This window comes from Crotalus tigris, unplaced genomic scaffold (genome assembly GCF_016545835.1).
Source record: "Crotalus tigris isolate CLP2741 ecotype Arizona unplaced genomic scaffold, ASM1654583v1 scf7180000019068.207228-45:434310, whole genome shotgun sequence".
NCBI classification, from domain to species: Eukaryota; Metazoa; Chordata; class Lepidosauria; order Squamata; family Viperidae; genus Crotalus; species Crotalus tigris.
Genome location: NW_024097359.1, coordinates 366,726 through 383,978, shown reverse-complemented (window position 1 = coordinate 383,978; position 17,253 = coordinate 366,726). Strand labels below are relative to the sequence as shown.

At 40.9% G+C, this 17,253-nt stretch overlaps 1 protein-coding gene across 5 annotated transcripts in view; it reads left to right on the top strand.

Annotated features, from left to right (window-relative positions):
* The window catches only part of MCTP2 (multiple C2 and transmembrane domain containing 2), an 88,448-nt gene that overhangs the window by 18,636 nt on the left and 52,559 nt on the right, over positions 1 to 17,253 (top strand). For 4 of the 5 annotated variants that reach the window (XM_039359382.1, XM_039359384.1, XM_039359380.1 and 1 more), the window contains exons 5-8: positions 4,442 to 4,584; positions 5,735 to 5,811; positions 6,273 to 6,387; positions 9,001 to 9,036. In XM_039359382.1, coding sequence (XP_039215316.1) covers positions 4,442 to 4,584; positions 5,735 to 5,811; positions 6,273 to 6,387; positions 9,001 to 9,036 — 371 coding nt within the window. The remainder of the gene's footprint in view (positions 1 to 4,441; positions 4,585 to 5,734; positions 5,812 to 6,272; positions 6,388 to 9,000; positions 9,037 to 17,253) is intronic. The other variant, XM_039359381.1, reaches the window with a different exon arrangement.

The following is a 17,253-nucleotide window of genomic DNA, read 5'->3' as shown; positions in this document are numbered from 1 at the left end:
TGAAAAAAGTAACTTATGATCGTTTTTCACACTTGTGTCCATTGCAGCATCCCCAAAATCACGTGAAAGAATAAAAAGAAAAAATAGAAAAGAAATTGGGAACTTAGAAAAGAAAGGGAAAAAAATAAGAATATAGCAAAGAAAAAGAAATGTATAAAGAGATGACTTCCTCCTTCATCATAAACAGTTTTAGTAACTTATCAGCATTGTATTCATTCCATATCTCATCTCTTATTTATAAACAGATCTTCAAAAGCTCCTCATTCAGTCCTAGTTATTGTTAGGAAAAAACAAACATTTAATTTGTGTTTTAATCTGGCTCCCTCTGCTGGATATTTTACAACATTGCAACGTGTTCGATAGAAGAATTGGATAAAAATGCATCTCCCTTGTTTGATCTGCAAACATTTCACGCATTGATTAGTGGGAAGTTTTCTTTATCTGTATGGTTGGGAAACGGAGAAGTAAATAGTGTAATGAGAAGATTGACTCTAGTACCGCGGTTCTGTCCAGATCATGAACTGTCTTACAATTGTGTCTAGTTTGAACCCATCCTATTTTTGGGCTAATAGTAATTTGTTGAAGCTGTCCAGCAAAATACAGGTCTTTCCAACGTGCTCGTTTTGTGTCTGTTGCAAAACTCAGAAGAAAACCTCAGCTAGGCTGAAACAGAAAGCTAAAAACAAACTGTGCTTGCTCAATACGTCAGCGTGACTTACGCGAGAAGTTAAGACCAAGACTGAGTTCTCACAGTACAGTGAGCAAGTTTTTCAAGAAAGTTAAATGTAACCAAGTGCCCATACCACCACACCACCACGTCCATCTCCTCCTCCTCCTTCTCCTACTCTTTGGATATTGAGGGAGATATGAAGTTCTGATTTTTGCTCTTCTGGTGGCCTCAACCATTGTTATCTGGTGCTGTTATGTCTTTGATGTTGTCTCTCCATCTTCTTCTGGGTCTGCCTCATGTTCTTTGACTTGCTTTGTATCAGGGGTCTTCAAACTTGGCCTTTTATGACTTGTGGACTTCAACTCCCAGAATTCCTCAGCCAGGCACGTGTGCCTGGCTGAGGAATTCTGGGAGTTGAAGCCCACAAGTCATAAAAGGGCCAAGTTTGAAGACCTCTGCTTTGTATGGTATAGAAGCTCAAGACTTTCTCTTCAGGTGGACGAACCACTTAACCTGCTGTTTTTGTATGTAGTCTAAGTTTCTTTGGACACTTGCAATAAAGCATAAGTGAAAGTTAATTACCACAGAAATGAGATCTTTGAGGAAAGCTGCTGGAATGGCCAGAAGGGATAAAATCAAACATGAGATTGTAAGAGAAAGAATTGGAATAGAACTATCCATCAATCACAACAATTCTAGTTTTATTGACTTATTTATTATTTCGTCTTATTCATGAGACTCATCATCAGAGTCATTTATCATTTTGGAAGGTACGTTATTACAAAATTTTGAGAACCATGCACTAGCCAAGTCACACCAGGTTTTGAAAAGGAATCCAAGCTGTTGCTATAACGGGGGTTGGGGTGGTGGTGGAGTGGGGGGATGGAGCAATTATAGACTCATTTAACTGAAAGCATTTTCTGGATAAATTAATAGCGGTTTTATTGTAGGTATTGTTATCAATCACCCGGAAGAACAAGTGTTGTGGAAAAATAAATCAACATTACAACTTCTGCAAACGTAACATATTAGCCTATTAAAATTCTTGGGGAATTCAGGAAGCAGGTGGATGGACCTGGTAGCTGTCATTTATTTAAATGTTCAAAGCCATCTGACAGTTCCTCGCTAAGTCTCCTGAGTAAATTTGCTCACTTCTAGGACTCTAGGAATAGAATAGTAAATAAAGAGCACGAATGAGTGAACTTTTCTTGTAATTGTTTTTTATCTTGGGAGGATAGCATCCCATCTCTGGATGGAATAAACAAGGTAATTGTTCTGGTCTTATCCCCACCCTCAAAATTGTCTCATTTATTTTTTTTAAACGAGAATACCATTTAGGAAGCAAATAGAAGGATAAAGTTCTTTTGAAGTTTAGTTAATTCCCTTCCCCTTCTGACTCCCTGCGAGAAAACAATGGCTTATTTGTGCTGGCGAGATGTTGGTCCAAGAAAATAGTTACTCCTTTTAAAGGAGGAAAGTTAAAACAGATCCTTAAAACAACAGCGTCAGAGCTGTAAGGACTCAACGGGCAGCTTTTTGTCAGCCAGGGCTGTTTTAGTCAATGCCCACGGCTCTGTTGTTTGTAAAGCTGCTGAGATTGAGGTTTCACCCCATCTGTTAGTTGACACTGACAGAGCCCCCCCTGGGATTCCCACCTCCCTTGAGTTCTTAGGACCCCCCTCCTCCTTCTCCTGTCTCCATTTGTTGCTCTTCCCCACCCTGTCATTTTGCCTGGTTGAGATGTTACTTTCTTGACAAGCTTTCCTTGTGTGTCTGGCTTGTTTTGTTGGCTTTGCCGAGGGTGGGTGTGGAGAAGGCATCCACCCACCCACCCACCCCTCCTCACTTGCTCGCCTCTCTTCTCCAGCCTCTCTTCTCCAAGAACCTCTCAATTGTTTCTCCCTCACAATTAACATCTCCCTAACTTGTCACGTCTTTCCCTCATTTTGGCTCCGGCTGTCCCCCCCTCTTCCATCTTCCTATTAATTCCAGACATTAATATTTTCTTTCACGCAAGGACCGCCATTCACCCGTGAAACAGTTTGAACATTAGGTAGCTGTCAAGACGCCCAGGGATTACCCAGCATGCTTTGCCCCCGTAAGTGACACCACCGAGGACCGCTTTGGAGATGTTTATTTGGAGAGGGAACTGACAGGCGTGAAGACTTGATCCCAGGGAACCAATCTCATTTAATTAAAATACTCTTTCATTATATTCCGCCTTTCCCCTCCTCGCCCAGAAGGAAATTTGGTCGGGAGATCATTGTGTTACAAAAAGGAGGCAGGGGAGAGGTGGGTCAGTGCTGTTTTCCTTTGTTTAGGAGGAGAAATCCCAAAGATGCTTTTTCACGAGCAACTGGACTTTCTTGTTTTTCTCTGAAGAGGGTTCGCATCTCATCCAAGAAGGATAAGACATCATCCATCTCTAGTCTACCACACAGTCCTTTCAACAGTTCCAAGAAGGTTCCACACCCATGACCCTGAAGACACAGATAAGCCTCCAGGTAGCACTAACAATGCTCTAAAAGAAGGCAAATGACCAGCTGTCTGCAAGGAGTATAAATCCTTCCATTCCCCACCATCCAGTCAGAGCTGAAGAAGCTTCTTGGATGAGAAGCAAAACATCTTCAAAGAAAAAACAAGAAAGTCCAGTTGCCTCATGAAAAAGCATCTTTGGGACAGCCATGACCTGGAGGACTGAGAACCTCCTTGGACATTTAGGAGGAGAAATGTTTAGGGGTCTACTGTGGCCCATCCTTTCCTTTTTGAAATTGAGATTTGTGGCATGGGTACCTCTTGTTTTACTTAAGCAAGCGAAAGAAACACAACGGATGCGTTGTGCCCTGAGGCCACTTGATTTTGCGTTGACTTTTCTTGCTGAGGGCTCTTTCCAGTAGACCAATCATTGTGGGATTTTTTTAGTGTTTTTGGCTGCTTCTAAAATGGCGGCCGTCTTCCCTTTATCAATGGAATCTCTTTATCAGTGGAAGCAATGGATGGAAACTAATCAAGGAGGGAAGCAGCCTAGAACTAAGGAGAGATTTTCTGTCAGTGAGAAAAATAAAACCAGTGGACTGACTTGCCTCCAGAATTTGTGAGTGTTTCATTGCTGGAGGTTTTTAAGAAGAGATTGGGCAGCCATTAGTCTGAAAGGGTATAGGGTCTCCTGCTTGAGCAGGGGGTTGGACTAGAGGATCTCCAAGGTCCCTTCCAATTCTGTTATTCTGTTAAGCTGAGGATCTGGGATCTCTCTCTATCCCATTGCTCCCATATTTTGTACAATTTCTGTCTTCCATTGTTTTTGCTTAAAAAGGGGGGAGAAATGTTCAGAATATTCAAGAGAAATTAAGGAAGGGGTACCAGTTGCTTCTGTTCCTCTTGCTTCTGTTTACCCCCCCCCCAAACATTTCTGTTTGAAATGTTTGCTGCTGTTTTCTGCTTTCCAGTGATTTTTTTCTCTTCTGCACAGTCCACAAAATTAGGCTGTATTTATCAATTTATTGTCTAATGTTGAGTACAGGGGGTGTCACATTTTGAAGAGACTTAACTTACAAAAGTCATCCTCTCAATTGATGGAGGGGGGGGGAGAGAAAGATAAAGGAGAACTGTTTCAGTTCACTTGGAAAATGCCATGTTTCTTTTTTACTGCTTCATACATTTATTTTAATTCAATGGACCTGAGGTGATGATGATGTTTAAATTTGCACACTGCCCAACTCTTCACAACTCTGGGCTATGCTAACATAGTCTTTGTTATGCTTTGCTATTAAGGTACGAGTGATCCATATGTAAAGTTTAAGCTGAATGGAAAAACCCTGTATAAAAGCAAAGTGGTGTATAGGAACCTGAATCCAGTTTGGGACGAAACCGTGGTGCTTCCAATACAGTCTTTGGACCAGAAACTCTGGGTGAAGGTAAGCCGTCAATCCGACCGTACCAAATGCTGTCATATGTGATATTGTCCCTCCAAGCCGACTTTGTTGTGTTAACAAGAGCAGGGAGATTTCCATGAGAATTCATCCATGCATTTTTAATTTTGGTTGGAGGAAAAGGCTGTTACCTGAAGGAATCTTTGAAATGTAGATAATTCTCTTTAGGGATGTTTACAGCCAAATGGCATGCTTGAAGTGCAAACTGTACAACTCCTTTCACTTCCTTTAAGGATGTCATCACAACTTTGCAAGCTCTCTTGTTCTGACTTCCAAAGCAAAACCCATTTCATGCAATTCCTCTCCATACATAAAAGCCTGTTGGATAGCTCATTTCCTTACCTGTATTTTCCATATGCCGAACCCCATATTGTCAGGTACAACAAATCACAAACCAGGATAGAGTTCAGAAGTGCCAGAAGTTTATTTCATGTTATCTTTACACAAGAATCTGAGCTACTAACGGTCAGGGCAATAAGTGCCAAATAAGAGTTGACGGATTTCAAGAGAGGCTGAATTTACGTCTCTTACATTGGCACAGAGATTCCAAACTAATGATGTATTTGACCCCACCTTCAGGCTCAGCCTGGTCATCTCCTACACATATACATGTATCATAGCTTCTCAAAAGGCCTCCTGAGGACAAAATAAAGCAAGGGCAGAGCAGCCACACTCATTCAGGGGGGCAACAGTGCACTATGAACCGAACGCAAGCTCCAGAAAGTGATCAGCGATGAACTAAAAGCAACATACAGTCTTGACAAACATAATCCTAACATAGTCACATTTAGTTTCCTGAACTACAATTGTAAAAATAAATAAGAAGTAGCTTGTGGGGGCTTCCTGGTAACTTGTACAGATCCCGTTTTGTTTGCAACAGATAAAAGGGGGCACTTGAAAAGGGGGGGGGGAAGTAAGACACTGGCTTGTGGAAACATGGTGCATATTTTTGAAAATAGTTCAGTTGGTGATAGCAACACAACAGCAACAACAACAAGTCCACGATTGCAAAGACCAAGAGTTTATTCTTGTTTGTTATAGTCCTAGTTGGTTCAGCTTCGTTGGCCAACACTGAATTGGAAAAAGACGAGCTTGAAATTATTTTCAGACAATCTTATCTGTATTTTTTCCTCAGGTTTACGACAGAGACTTGACTTCTTCTGATTTCATGGGTTCAGCAGTTCTAATGCTTCACAAACTGGAACTGAACAGGTAATCTCACATTTATATTTGTCTTTCAAAAAGCAGTTATCCATTACAGAGCACTTAAGGTGCCTGGCCCTGTTGCACTCTCTATGGCTGAGTGAATATTTGAGTCTTTTTCACTGTTTTGCTCTTAAATTAAAGAGCCTTTTTGCTTCTACCTTTCTGAACACTACCAAGGCAGTTTGACTTTGAGTGGGCTCAGCTCAGGATCACATTTCCCCTGGGACCCTTGAAACATGAACTGGAAACAGAGAAAGAAAAATAATCATAAGGTGATGGATTAGTTTAATTGCAAGACCATTCATAGTAAAATATTCTGGATAATTTTTGCTTCTTCATTCATATTAGCTCCTGAAATTAATATATGTGTCTGTATCTGGATGACTGAGAATCTCCATAGACACCTGTAACGGCTGCTTCTCCTTGACTGTAATTGCTGTTGGAGTCTAATTTCCTTTTCTTTCAAGCAGGACAACTGAGAAGATCCTAAAACTGGAAGATCCAAACAGCTTGGAGGACGACATGGGAGTGATTGTGCTGAATTTAAGACTTGTTGTGAAATCGGGTGATATTAAAAGAAATGTAAGTAAGACTATCATATTCATTCTGTGTTCCTGGTGGGAAGGAAGATATGGAGACAGGGCCAGCATCTGTGGTTGTGTGTTGTTGTGCCAGGCAAATTCATACTACAGTGGTACCTTGGTACTCATTGTTAATTGATTCTGGGAGGCACAATGAGTACCAAAAATGATAAGAAAGTACCAAACAGTTTTTTCCCATAAGGAATAATATAGTGAGCCGTAAGACATCCAACATGGACAAGTTCTAGCTTGTGCATCAAGTACCAAACAATGAGTACCGGGACAAAATTTTCATGTCAAAATGTGCTGAGTACCAAATTCAATGAGTTTCAAAGCAATTGAGTATCAAGGTACCACCGTACATTTATTAGGGATCCATTAAGGGAAGACTTTAAGTGAAGTGATAGAGGATATTTAAGGATATTCTCCATGTACGACTAGTCTAATGAAAAGGAGGAGTAGGGGAGACGTGATAGCACTATTCCAATATTTGAGGGGCTCCTACAAAGATGAGGAGTGTCCAACTATTTTCCAAAGGATCAAAAGGCAAGACAAGAAACAAGATGCAACAGATGGAAACGATATAGCTGTTAAACAATCCAGCTTTATCTCCACGGTAGTTGTCAAGATGTGAAGACAAAAAATTAGAGGCATGCGAAGCAAAGGTAGATCTCCTCGGAGCTCAACTTACCCTCCTAGTGGCATCATGAACACATTTTCATAGTTTTCTTGGCAACAGCATGAAGCCATTTATCATTTTCTTCCACAGCATCATTTCAGCATCTCCTTACATCCTGAAGCTCCGGGATTAGCTGGCGTTCTTTCATCTCAGCACCAACTAAGTCTGATGCTTATGAGCTTCTCACGCCAGATAAAGTCCATCAGGCGCTTCCTCCTGCTGTGGACAGAGTCAATATCGCTGAGCTAAAAGTGGGAACGAATAACAGAATAACAGAGTGGGAAGGGATCTTGGAGGTCTTCTGCAGGCAGTCCTTGATTTACAACCGTTGGTTTAGTGACCGTTCAAAGTTACGACGGCACTGAACGACTTACGACCATATTTCACACTTGCAGCACTCCCACGCTCACGTGATCAAAATTCACGTGCTTGGCAACTGGCTCATATTCATGACAGCTGCAGCGTCCCGGGGGGGGGGGTCACACGATCCCCTTTTGCAACTTTCTGACAAGCATGGGGGAATCCAGATTCGCCTAACTGCAGTGCTTCACTTAAGCACTGTGTCAAGAAAGGTTGTGAAATGGGGCAAAACTCATTTAACAAGTGTCTCACTTAGCAACAGAGATTTTGGGATCAGTCATGGTGGTAAGCTGAGGATCAACTGCAATCCAGAGAGCAGTCTTTTGATATAAGGCGAAGGAACATTCAGCCCTAGCATAGAGCTAGCCAGAATGTGCAGATGTTCGTGGTTTGTAATATTTTGCAAGCAGTCTTCTTTTTCCCAAGCTTTGAGAAAGCCATTATAGTTGGATTCAGACTATTGGGAACTGAACATCACTCGTGGGTTGCTCAGCTGGAGGATATGGGGAGCCATTTTTAATATTTACCTTCTACTATAACGTTCTGAGCTCCCTGAGTAGCAGTTTTGAAGGTTCTTACATTCCAAAACGGCATGGAAACAGATGCTGGGAAGATGTAGTAAAAAAAAAAAAAAAGGATTGGCGAGAATTACCGAGTCTTCAGTGACACATCTGTGCTGAATTGTAGTCCTATCATTTATGGAGGACGTAACTCAGTCAGATTCCAACAATGCAGCCTAGGAAAGAGGTCAGCAACGGTCATAATGTTCCATATTCATAACCAATTCAAAAGGTTGGACAAATAAAAGGGTTTAAAAAAAAATCTGGTTCTGAAAAAAAAAAAGCCCAGTGAAATGTCCCCACTGAAAATTACTTGCCTTCAGTCGCCCCTTTTCATGATTCATAAAATGTTTTGGAGCAGGACATAGATAGTAGCTACTGTCAGGCTTGTCCCAAGTTCCTTTTAGAAAAGGAAGACCCTCGACTCCCATTTCGTAGCGAAAGGTTTACTTTTGCTAAAGTCAAGTGGTTCCAGCATAAGCAAAGCTGGATCTGAATATTCAAACTCTGGACTTTTCCTTTTTCCTTGCCACCCCCTCCTATTGGCCAGTTCACAAGTGGCCAATGACATTTGAATTAGGTATTTTGATAATAGTTTTAAAGTTTGGTGCCTCTATTCTCCAAAGCGCCTGAAGGCAGGACAAGAAGCAACGGGTGGAAACTAACCAAGGAGAGAAGCAACCTAGAACGAAGGAGAATCTTCCTGACAGATAGAACAATTAACCAATGGAACAACCTGCCTCCAGAAGCAGTGAATGCTCCAACACTGGAAGTTTTTAAGAAGAGACTGCACAGCCATTTGTTCGAAATGGTGTAGGGTTTCCTGCCTGAGCAGGGGGTTGCAGCAGTGGAATAATATTTGAAGTGGGACTTGACTGTCGGAGAATAAAGTGGATTTTTAGCTCCTGTGATTACTAACTATCCTCACTCTCTCTGTCTCTCTCTCTTTTTTTTCCTTCTGGATCCTCTCTTGGATGTTCCATGTTGCACCTCTGGGGCGGAATGATGGACGCAGCGATGGCCAAACCGAAGGAGATGCTCTGTTCCAAAGGTAACGTATTCTTTGTCCTCATCGTTGTGTTATTATTTTTGGTTTGCTTTTCTTTCAGCTGTAAAAAGCCAACCAGCTGCTTGTAGTAATGAAAAGCAGAGATGGGTAAGTTGAATGCAGATGAAGGTCCCTTTTGCTGAGTGTCTTTTTTCCAAAAGCCTCTTTCAGCATCAAACATTGTCAGGGCTGCCAAGAGAGAAGCTGCTATCAGCCCTCCCATAGCAAGAATACAGTGTCTTTGTGAAGTTGTTCTAAATTAGAAACAGGCACACTGAAATCTGTCAGTAAGTCTGGCAGATTTGAACATATGTTGGGATGTCAGCCTTCATTTCTATCCTTTTTTTAGGATTACAGTCCATCAATAATATTTTGCAGTTAATGCACTGGGAAAGATTTAGCGCAGATCAAATCCACCCAGAAACTGGAATTTTCAGTTTTAGTAAGGAGTTTTTTTGTTTTTTGTTTGTAAAGGTTGTTTCTCACTTTTGGTTCTTTGTTAGCTTCTCCCTGATGCCTCTGGGAAAGTTTGCCAGGTGGAAGAGAAAAGAGGTTCAGATTGGTCCTTTCAAAAGTTGCCCATCCAAGTGACATGCTTGGAGTTGCAGGTGGAGAAAACGTGGGTTTCATTGCATGAACAGAGGAAATTTAATACTTATACAGTTCATTAAATTAAATTTAGGTTTTCTGTTTTTAGGAATGAAAATAGTTGCTGGTTTTGTTTTGCTTTGATTCAGATGACCCTTCCTTCCTTCCTTCCTCCCTCCCTCCCTCCCTCCCTCCCTTCCTTACTTTCTTTCTTTCTTTCTTTCTTTCTTTCTTTCTTTCTTTCTTTCTTTCTTTCTTTCTTTCTTTCTTTCTTTCTTTCTTTCTTTCTTTCTTTCTTTCTTTCTTTCTTTCTTTCTTTCTTTCTTTCTTTCTTTCTTTCTTTCTTTCTTTCTTTCTTTCTTTCTTTCTTTCTTTCTTTCTTTCTTTCTTTCTTCCATTGAATGGTTAAAACAACCTAATAAGGAAGGGGAAAAAAAAACCCCTGTAGAAGCTTTTGTCCTTGTGTGCTGCTGCCACTAGAGGGCAGGCAGGTTTCAGCACATGGTGCCCAAGTTATCATTGGATATAGAGAAGGATGTTTTTAAGCATCTCTTGTGTGGCCATTGGAGAATCAGAAAAGAATTTCCCAGCAAGCCTACTTGGGCTACTCTTGACAAAGCAGTATTTCCTTCTTTATTGATTCTGCTGCCACAGTAAAAGGCCCACACTGTACATCAATAACTATCTTTAGTTAGGGAACACCGAGCTGGGGAAACAGTGCTGACACTTGCTTGCTTTCTTCTTTCATCCCATTTTTTTTCTCCTCTTCATTTTTTTTTTCTTTTTGTAATGGATCATAAAGTCAACAAAGGAAAAATAAAAGAGAGCTGGGAGAAAAAAAATGTGTTTTGGGGAGTCGTGAGGGGCTATGGAAAAAGCAATGACCTGAGCAACATTCCTTCATTTGGCATTGTCTTCGTGGGCTTAGACTACAAGGTCCATCAGCCACAGCCAGCTTGTGTATTTCCCCCGCTGGTTGCAGGTATGAGGTATAGGAATTGGCTCCATGTTCAGGCACTGCAAGTTTTGGGTTTTTTTTTTCCTCCCATGCATGTAGCGTTTTTTTAAAACCTCACATGCAACCGTATTTTCAAGCATCATGGAACTAGGTTATAATTTCATTAATTGTTTTAAATAACTGAATTATGTTATATCATGTTGAAAACATAGATTGTTTTTAGATCCACATGATATGTGAATATCAACAGCACTATTAATCAATGCTCTATAAGTCATAAAATAAGAGGAAGAATTTCAATGGCCTTGGGTTGTCCAGGCACCTTCGATGACCTTATGAGCATCGTTTGTTGGTATTCCTCAAGACTTGTGGTTCCATTTTATTTTATTTTTAATTTTCTCGATACAACTTGAACTTTTAATGGTTTAATTAGCTTGAAAGTTTTTAAAGCAAATGGTTTAAAAACAACTTCCCTCAGAATTAAATAGATCCAGAACTCATAATGTTATAAGAATGTGGATTTGTCTGCTGTTTACTTTAAAAGTCTTGGTTATCTTAAGATTATCTTGGGTAAAAAATTACACTGGCATTCCTAGAAATAAATATTTTAAAAATGATCATTTTAAACATCAAAAGGGATGTTAAATACTGCAAAGTGCGGCCTTACATTTTATGTGACTTCACAGAAAATAGAAATGGTCTATGCCTGAAGTTCAGAATTTTGTTTGGAAGTGTGTTTATCCTTTTAGAAAATCATAATTGTGAACACTTAGCATAGGATTGTCTTGAGATTTTAAGAGAATATCAGTTTGTATCCAAAAGTGGTAACCTTCCTTCCCATGACAGTCTTATTTTTTGCATGCTCTGGGTATGCTCCCAAACCATCAAATGGGGGCACCAACTGAAAGAAATGGGGATTCCCTGTTCTAGCAGCTAATTTTTTTTTCTTATATAATCTATTAATGCTCAGGAAATGTTTTTTGTTGTTGTTCATCTGTTAAGAATCAACTATTACTGTTTGGATTATTAATTTATTTTTTAAATTTATATAGATGCCTCTTTCTCAAACCAAGTGACTCTGGTGGCATAGAACAATTTATATTTTCTCTTATCGTTGCATAAACTGACGATCCTGGGTAAACATTTAATTAACTTTTAGTTTTCCCCATTCCCTTCTGAGTTTTAGCTAGGTCTGACTGCGGGTGGGACAGTAATAGGTTTGCTTCTGTTATGAAATTCGTGGAAGATGGAAGGAAAGGAAAGCAGAAATAGATTTGCTGCTTTCTGGGCCAGTGGTTTTCCTTGGAGATTTTGCATGCAAGAGGCAGTTGCCAATAGCTTCATTAGAGCGTCTGATCTCAGATTTGCTTTGTGTAAGTGCTGGAAACCTTTGCAGCATGGGGCATGCTTTGCGCACTCAATGGGCACCAAGTGGGAGAGGCGTTTTTGCTTTAGGGATGTGGACTTCTCGTCTTTTCTCCTTCCCGTTCAACGTGTGCAGAAGCCAAACCAAATTGATTGCCACCTTGGTGTCCAAATAATTGGATAAATTGGCCGAGAAACGAATATAAGTTGAAGCAAGGCAAAAGAAGAAAGCCCAACTCCTTTCTGTTTATGTGTGCATGCACGCACACCTCCATTGGTGCATCCCGCCCCATCTCACTGGCTTTCTTATTTTTATTTGTCCATCTCCAGAATTCCGCTTTGGGCTATTGTCCTGTTGAAACATTTTAAACAACTATGGAATTCTATTGCATGAGAGTTCACCTGCCTCCTTTCATTTGTCTAATTTTTTTTCCCTATGGGAAAAATGCTTCTTCAGAATGGCTATCCTGCCTAATGAGCAGAGCTAGGGGAGGGGAGAGGAATCCAACGAGAGCCGCAAACCATTTTGCTTTGAAGTTGTGGTGCTGATTTGACCTCTTTACAGGTCTTTTTGTCCCCTTGTCACATCTTTTAAAGGACAGGCATTTGAAAGACGTCTTCCTCTTTGTTTGTGCAGCTTTCGCTGTGGCAGCGTCTTAATACATCACAAGTTTTGCATTTGAGTGTTTTGAAAACATCTAAGCAAAGCACAACAGAGGGCCCAAGTTTGGATAGAGAGTTTTTGCCATCTGCAAGTTCCGTTAGGACACACTGAAGGCATAAAATTCTTCCAAAATTTAAACTCAATTCCTGCAGAACCCCAACAGTTTGTTCAAAACTTATTGTTTTCCAGTTATTGAGGGTCATCTATAGGGCTTGGCCAAATGAATAGCTTGGATACTCTGGCATGGCTTCCCATTGTCTTTGCTTGTCAGAAGGTCATAAAAACGAGCCAGTGCCTGGATTTTAATCACATGACCACGAGGATGCCGCAATGGTCATAAGTGTGAAAAACCATTCAGTGCCTTTGTAACTTCAAATGGTCACTAAATGAACTGTTGTAATTCAAGGACATTGTTTTATTTATTGGTTATATCATGTTTTATATCATCCAGAGTTCCTCTTTGGGGCAGTTTAGAAATATGAAAAATAGATAGAGGGATAGATAAGATAGAAAGATAAGATGGATAGATAGATAGATAAGACAGATAAGATAGATAAGATGGATGGATGGATAGATAGATAGATAGAAAGAAAGAAAGAAAGATAAGAGAAAGATAAGATAGGTGGATAGATAGATTAGATAGAAAGATTAGATAGATAGATAGATAGATAGATAGATAGATAGATAGATAGATAAGAGAAAGATAAGATAGATAGATAGATAGATAGATAGATAGATAGATAAGATGGATGGATAGGTGGATAGATAGATAAGATAGATAAGATAGATGAGAGAGAGAGAGATAAGATAGAAAGAGATAGAGAAATAGAGAGAGAGAGAAATAGAAAGATAAATAGAAATAGAGAGATGATACAGATAGATAAATAGATAGATAGATAGATAGATAGATAGATAGATAGATAGATGACTAGAGAGATGACTAGACAGATAAATCTACATCTTCCTTCTAGAATGGAGACAGTTCTGACCAACCGCTGGGCTTTTTTATTTTCAGAAATAGATCAGCTGCTTGCCTCTTCCACCACCAATCCCAGGCACCACCTCAACTCTCTAGCTGTCTCTTCCCACCTCGCCTGTGAGGTGGGAAGATTCATTTCTGCTTTACCAGCTTATTTCATAATAGAATCTGGGGATCTTCCAACGTCTGCCTGCTATTCCATGAGTTTGCATCAGCTTAATAAATAAAGGCCGTTGTCTACAATGTGTTTCGGAGCCTACGGTTCTGGCTAGGGAAACTGCTTTTGATTTAAACCCAAAAATGTTTTCTCTTCTCCTCCCGGTGCTCTTCTTTTTTTCCCTTTCTCCTCCTCCGAGTATTTCATTCCTGTGACACACTTGAGTCTTTCAAGGAAAAAGAAAAATAGCATCCAAAGTGTGGGGTGTCTGGTATGCCTTTCTGGGAACTTTCTTCAAAAATCTCCTTCCCCCACCGGCAGAACAAGGAGGGAGATAATAATAATAATAATAATAAAAATCCTAGGGAGATGAGCTTGTGTGTTCAAAAACACTGGGAGGAATTGCTTTGGATTGAAAGGCAGCAAGTGCTGCATCAAACCCAGCTGCCTTATGCGCTGAAATGTTCAAAGTGCAGCGGAGATAGATAAAGGCCTTTGATGGGAAGTGGATATTTCCCAGGGATATTACAAGCAATAATCCAGATGTTCTTCTGTAATGCAACGAGTGTCCATGGAAAGACTAGGAGTTTCTAGCCAAATGTGGCCGGCTGCAGACGTTGGCCCTTTCACTCCCCTGCTGTCTGGCCATATGGAAGCAATCTCCCGGTCCTTTTTAATGACCAGCCTTAGATTCCATTTTCATGGACCCTCCCAGAGCTTTGAGTGGGCCTGTTTTTATGGACAAGTTATGGAAGAGCACTTTCCAAGACAAACAATCCATTTAAAAAAAGAAAGAAAGAAAGAAATTAGGACCCACCAAGCCATACAATTATTTTAGAACATATTTCACGGAAATGCAGACTTTTCCGTTAGGCAATTGGCCGGTTGCAGCTTGGACCTTTGACCTTTTGCTGACATTTCTTTTTTTTTTTTTGTCCTCTTCTCTCCCCCCCTCCCCTCTTTTTTTCTCCCCCTCCCACCTCAAAGGAGAATTTTCTGCTGCAAGGGAGAAAAAAGATCTGTCAGAGCTTTGAAGTATGTTCATGAGAATGGGTGTACAAGAGAGGGAGGGAGGGAGGGAGAGAGAGAGAGAGAGAGAGGGAGAGGGAGAGAGAGAATAAATATATATAAATAAATAAATATCCACAAAAGAAAGTAAGTTGCTACTTTATTTCTGAAGCACAATCAAATTTTCTTTGCAAAACTGGGAATATTTATCCCCTGTTTAAGGCAAGTCAAATGGTCTTCTTTATATGCTGCAGGAATTGGGTATGTCTAGTTTAATAAAAAGAAGGGCTAGGGGTGACATTGATTCCCATATTTGAGGTACTTCCACAAGGCAGAGGGGGTCAACTTATTCTCCCAAAGTACCAGAAGGCAGCAATGGATGGAAACTAATCCAGAAGAAAACCAAGCTAGAACTAAGGAGAAATGTATTGACTGTGAGAACAATTTATCAGTGGAACAGCTTGCTTCTAGAAGTTGTGGGTGTTCCAATGCTGGAGGTTTTTAAGAAGAGATTGGACAACCATTTGTCTGAAATGGTATAGGGTTCCAGATTTGGCTGTTTGATCATCTCTCTTAGTCCTTTCTCAGTTGGACTATTGCTATATGCTCTACAAGGGGCTGCCCTTGAAGATCATTTGGAAGCTTCAACTGGAGTGGCTCAAGCAATTGGGGGGGGGGATTTCAAGGCACTGGCATATCACTTCTGCATGAACAGCTGCATTGGCTGCCAGTTGGCTTCTAGGTGCAATTCAAGGTATTTCTTGTCACCTTTAAGCCTTTCATTTTTTGGCTATCTCAGTGACCTCTTTCCCCCAGTAACATCTATCTGCAAGATTAGAGAACTGACACATAAGTGTACCTTCTCAGTTCCTGCTTCCATCTTCTGAAATCGTGATCTCCCCCTACGTGTGATCACACGTTTCCCTCCTGCCTTTTGAGGAATTGTTGAAAACCTGGTGGTTCCATCAAATCAGGATGATTGCTTTGTTGTCACTTCCTCTTGGGTGACGAGATTGAGTCTTTTATTGTTAATGCTTTCATTCGCGATTCCCAGCTCCATAAGAACATTATGTAGTAATTGTTGTTGTTTACACACCCACTATATGGTTTAAAACCAATTATACATCGGAGGATTGTAGACTGTTCGGTGTTGGTGGATTGGAGTGGCCTATCAGCTCTGTAAATAAATAAATGGACTGGCCTCTATTTGGAGCTACTCCTCCGAGTATCTTCCTGTTAATAAGAAGGGGTTCAGTCTCAGAGCAGCGATAAGCGGGATTGCAGGGCAGGAGAAGCTACTGCAAAAAGGAGCTTGAAGTGGGAGAGTTGGCAAATAATTCTAAGGTAGGGAGAAACTACCTTGTTTTCAGAAAGAAAACAAGGAAGGATGCTTTTGAAGGGAGGGGTTACTAAGGAGCTTAGCAAGAAATTCCCTTCCAGATCAAGCCAAGTCCAAAAACCCTATACCCGTGGTGGTGAACCTAGGTGGCACTCAGAGCCCTCTCTATGGGCATGCGCGCTGTCGCCCCAGTCCTAGGCCTTCAGCTGGGTTTTATAAAACCTTTTCGCTTTAGGCCTCTGCCGCCGTGTGCAAAAAACCCCCAAAGGTTCAATCAATCAATCAATTTCAATTTCTCGTGGGAAAAAAAAAAGATCTCGCAAAGTTGGAATTGATTGATTGAACTTTTTAGTCCCACCCAGTCTGCCGTTACTACCACAGCCACGCCCACCCAATGGGCCACACCCACCCAACTGGCCACACCCACCCAATGGGCCACCCGACAATACGTAAGTGGGTTTTGAGTTGCAGTTTGGGCACTCGGTCTCTAAAAGGTTCGCCATCACTGAATTCCTGGAAGCGGGGATATCCGCAGTCAACAGGCACATAGAGATAAATAACTTCAGTTGTTAAATTAGTCGAGCGGCTGTGAAGTAAATTCGGCTTCCCCCACTGACTTTGCTTGTCAGAAGGTCTCCAAAGGGCATCACTTGACACCCCGATTGTCGTAAGTATGAGTCAATTGCTGGTCATCTGAGTTTTGATCATGTGAACATGCGAAGGCTGCAGCAGTTGTAAATGTGAAAAACGATCGTAAGTCACTTTTTTTGAACGGACCCTAAATGAGCTGTCGTAAATCGAGGGCTACCTGTATATATTTTATACCAGATTCTCAGTTGGTGGAGGGGGGCAGTGGTCAGCTTTGAGATGTTGGGAAGATGCTGTGGAACACCTAGTCCTTCAGAGTATTTTTAAAAGAAAATGCATATATTTACGTCATCAATTTATGTCGTCACCCATCTCACAATTGTGACCTGTAGCGTACACAAGATTAAAACCAACCAAGTGCAATCATAAGAATAATGACAGCCAAGGGCACACCAGGAAGAACAAACTCATGAGGATGGGCACTCCTGACCTCTAAACCTCACACCTGAGGGAACGTCCTGGAGAACAATCAAGTCTAGAGACAAAACAAATGTACCTTTTTATGTTTTTTTTC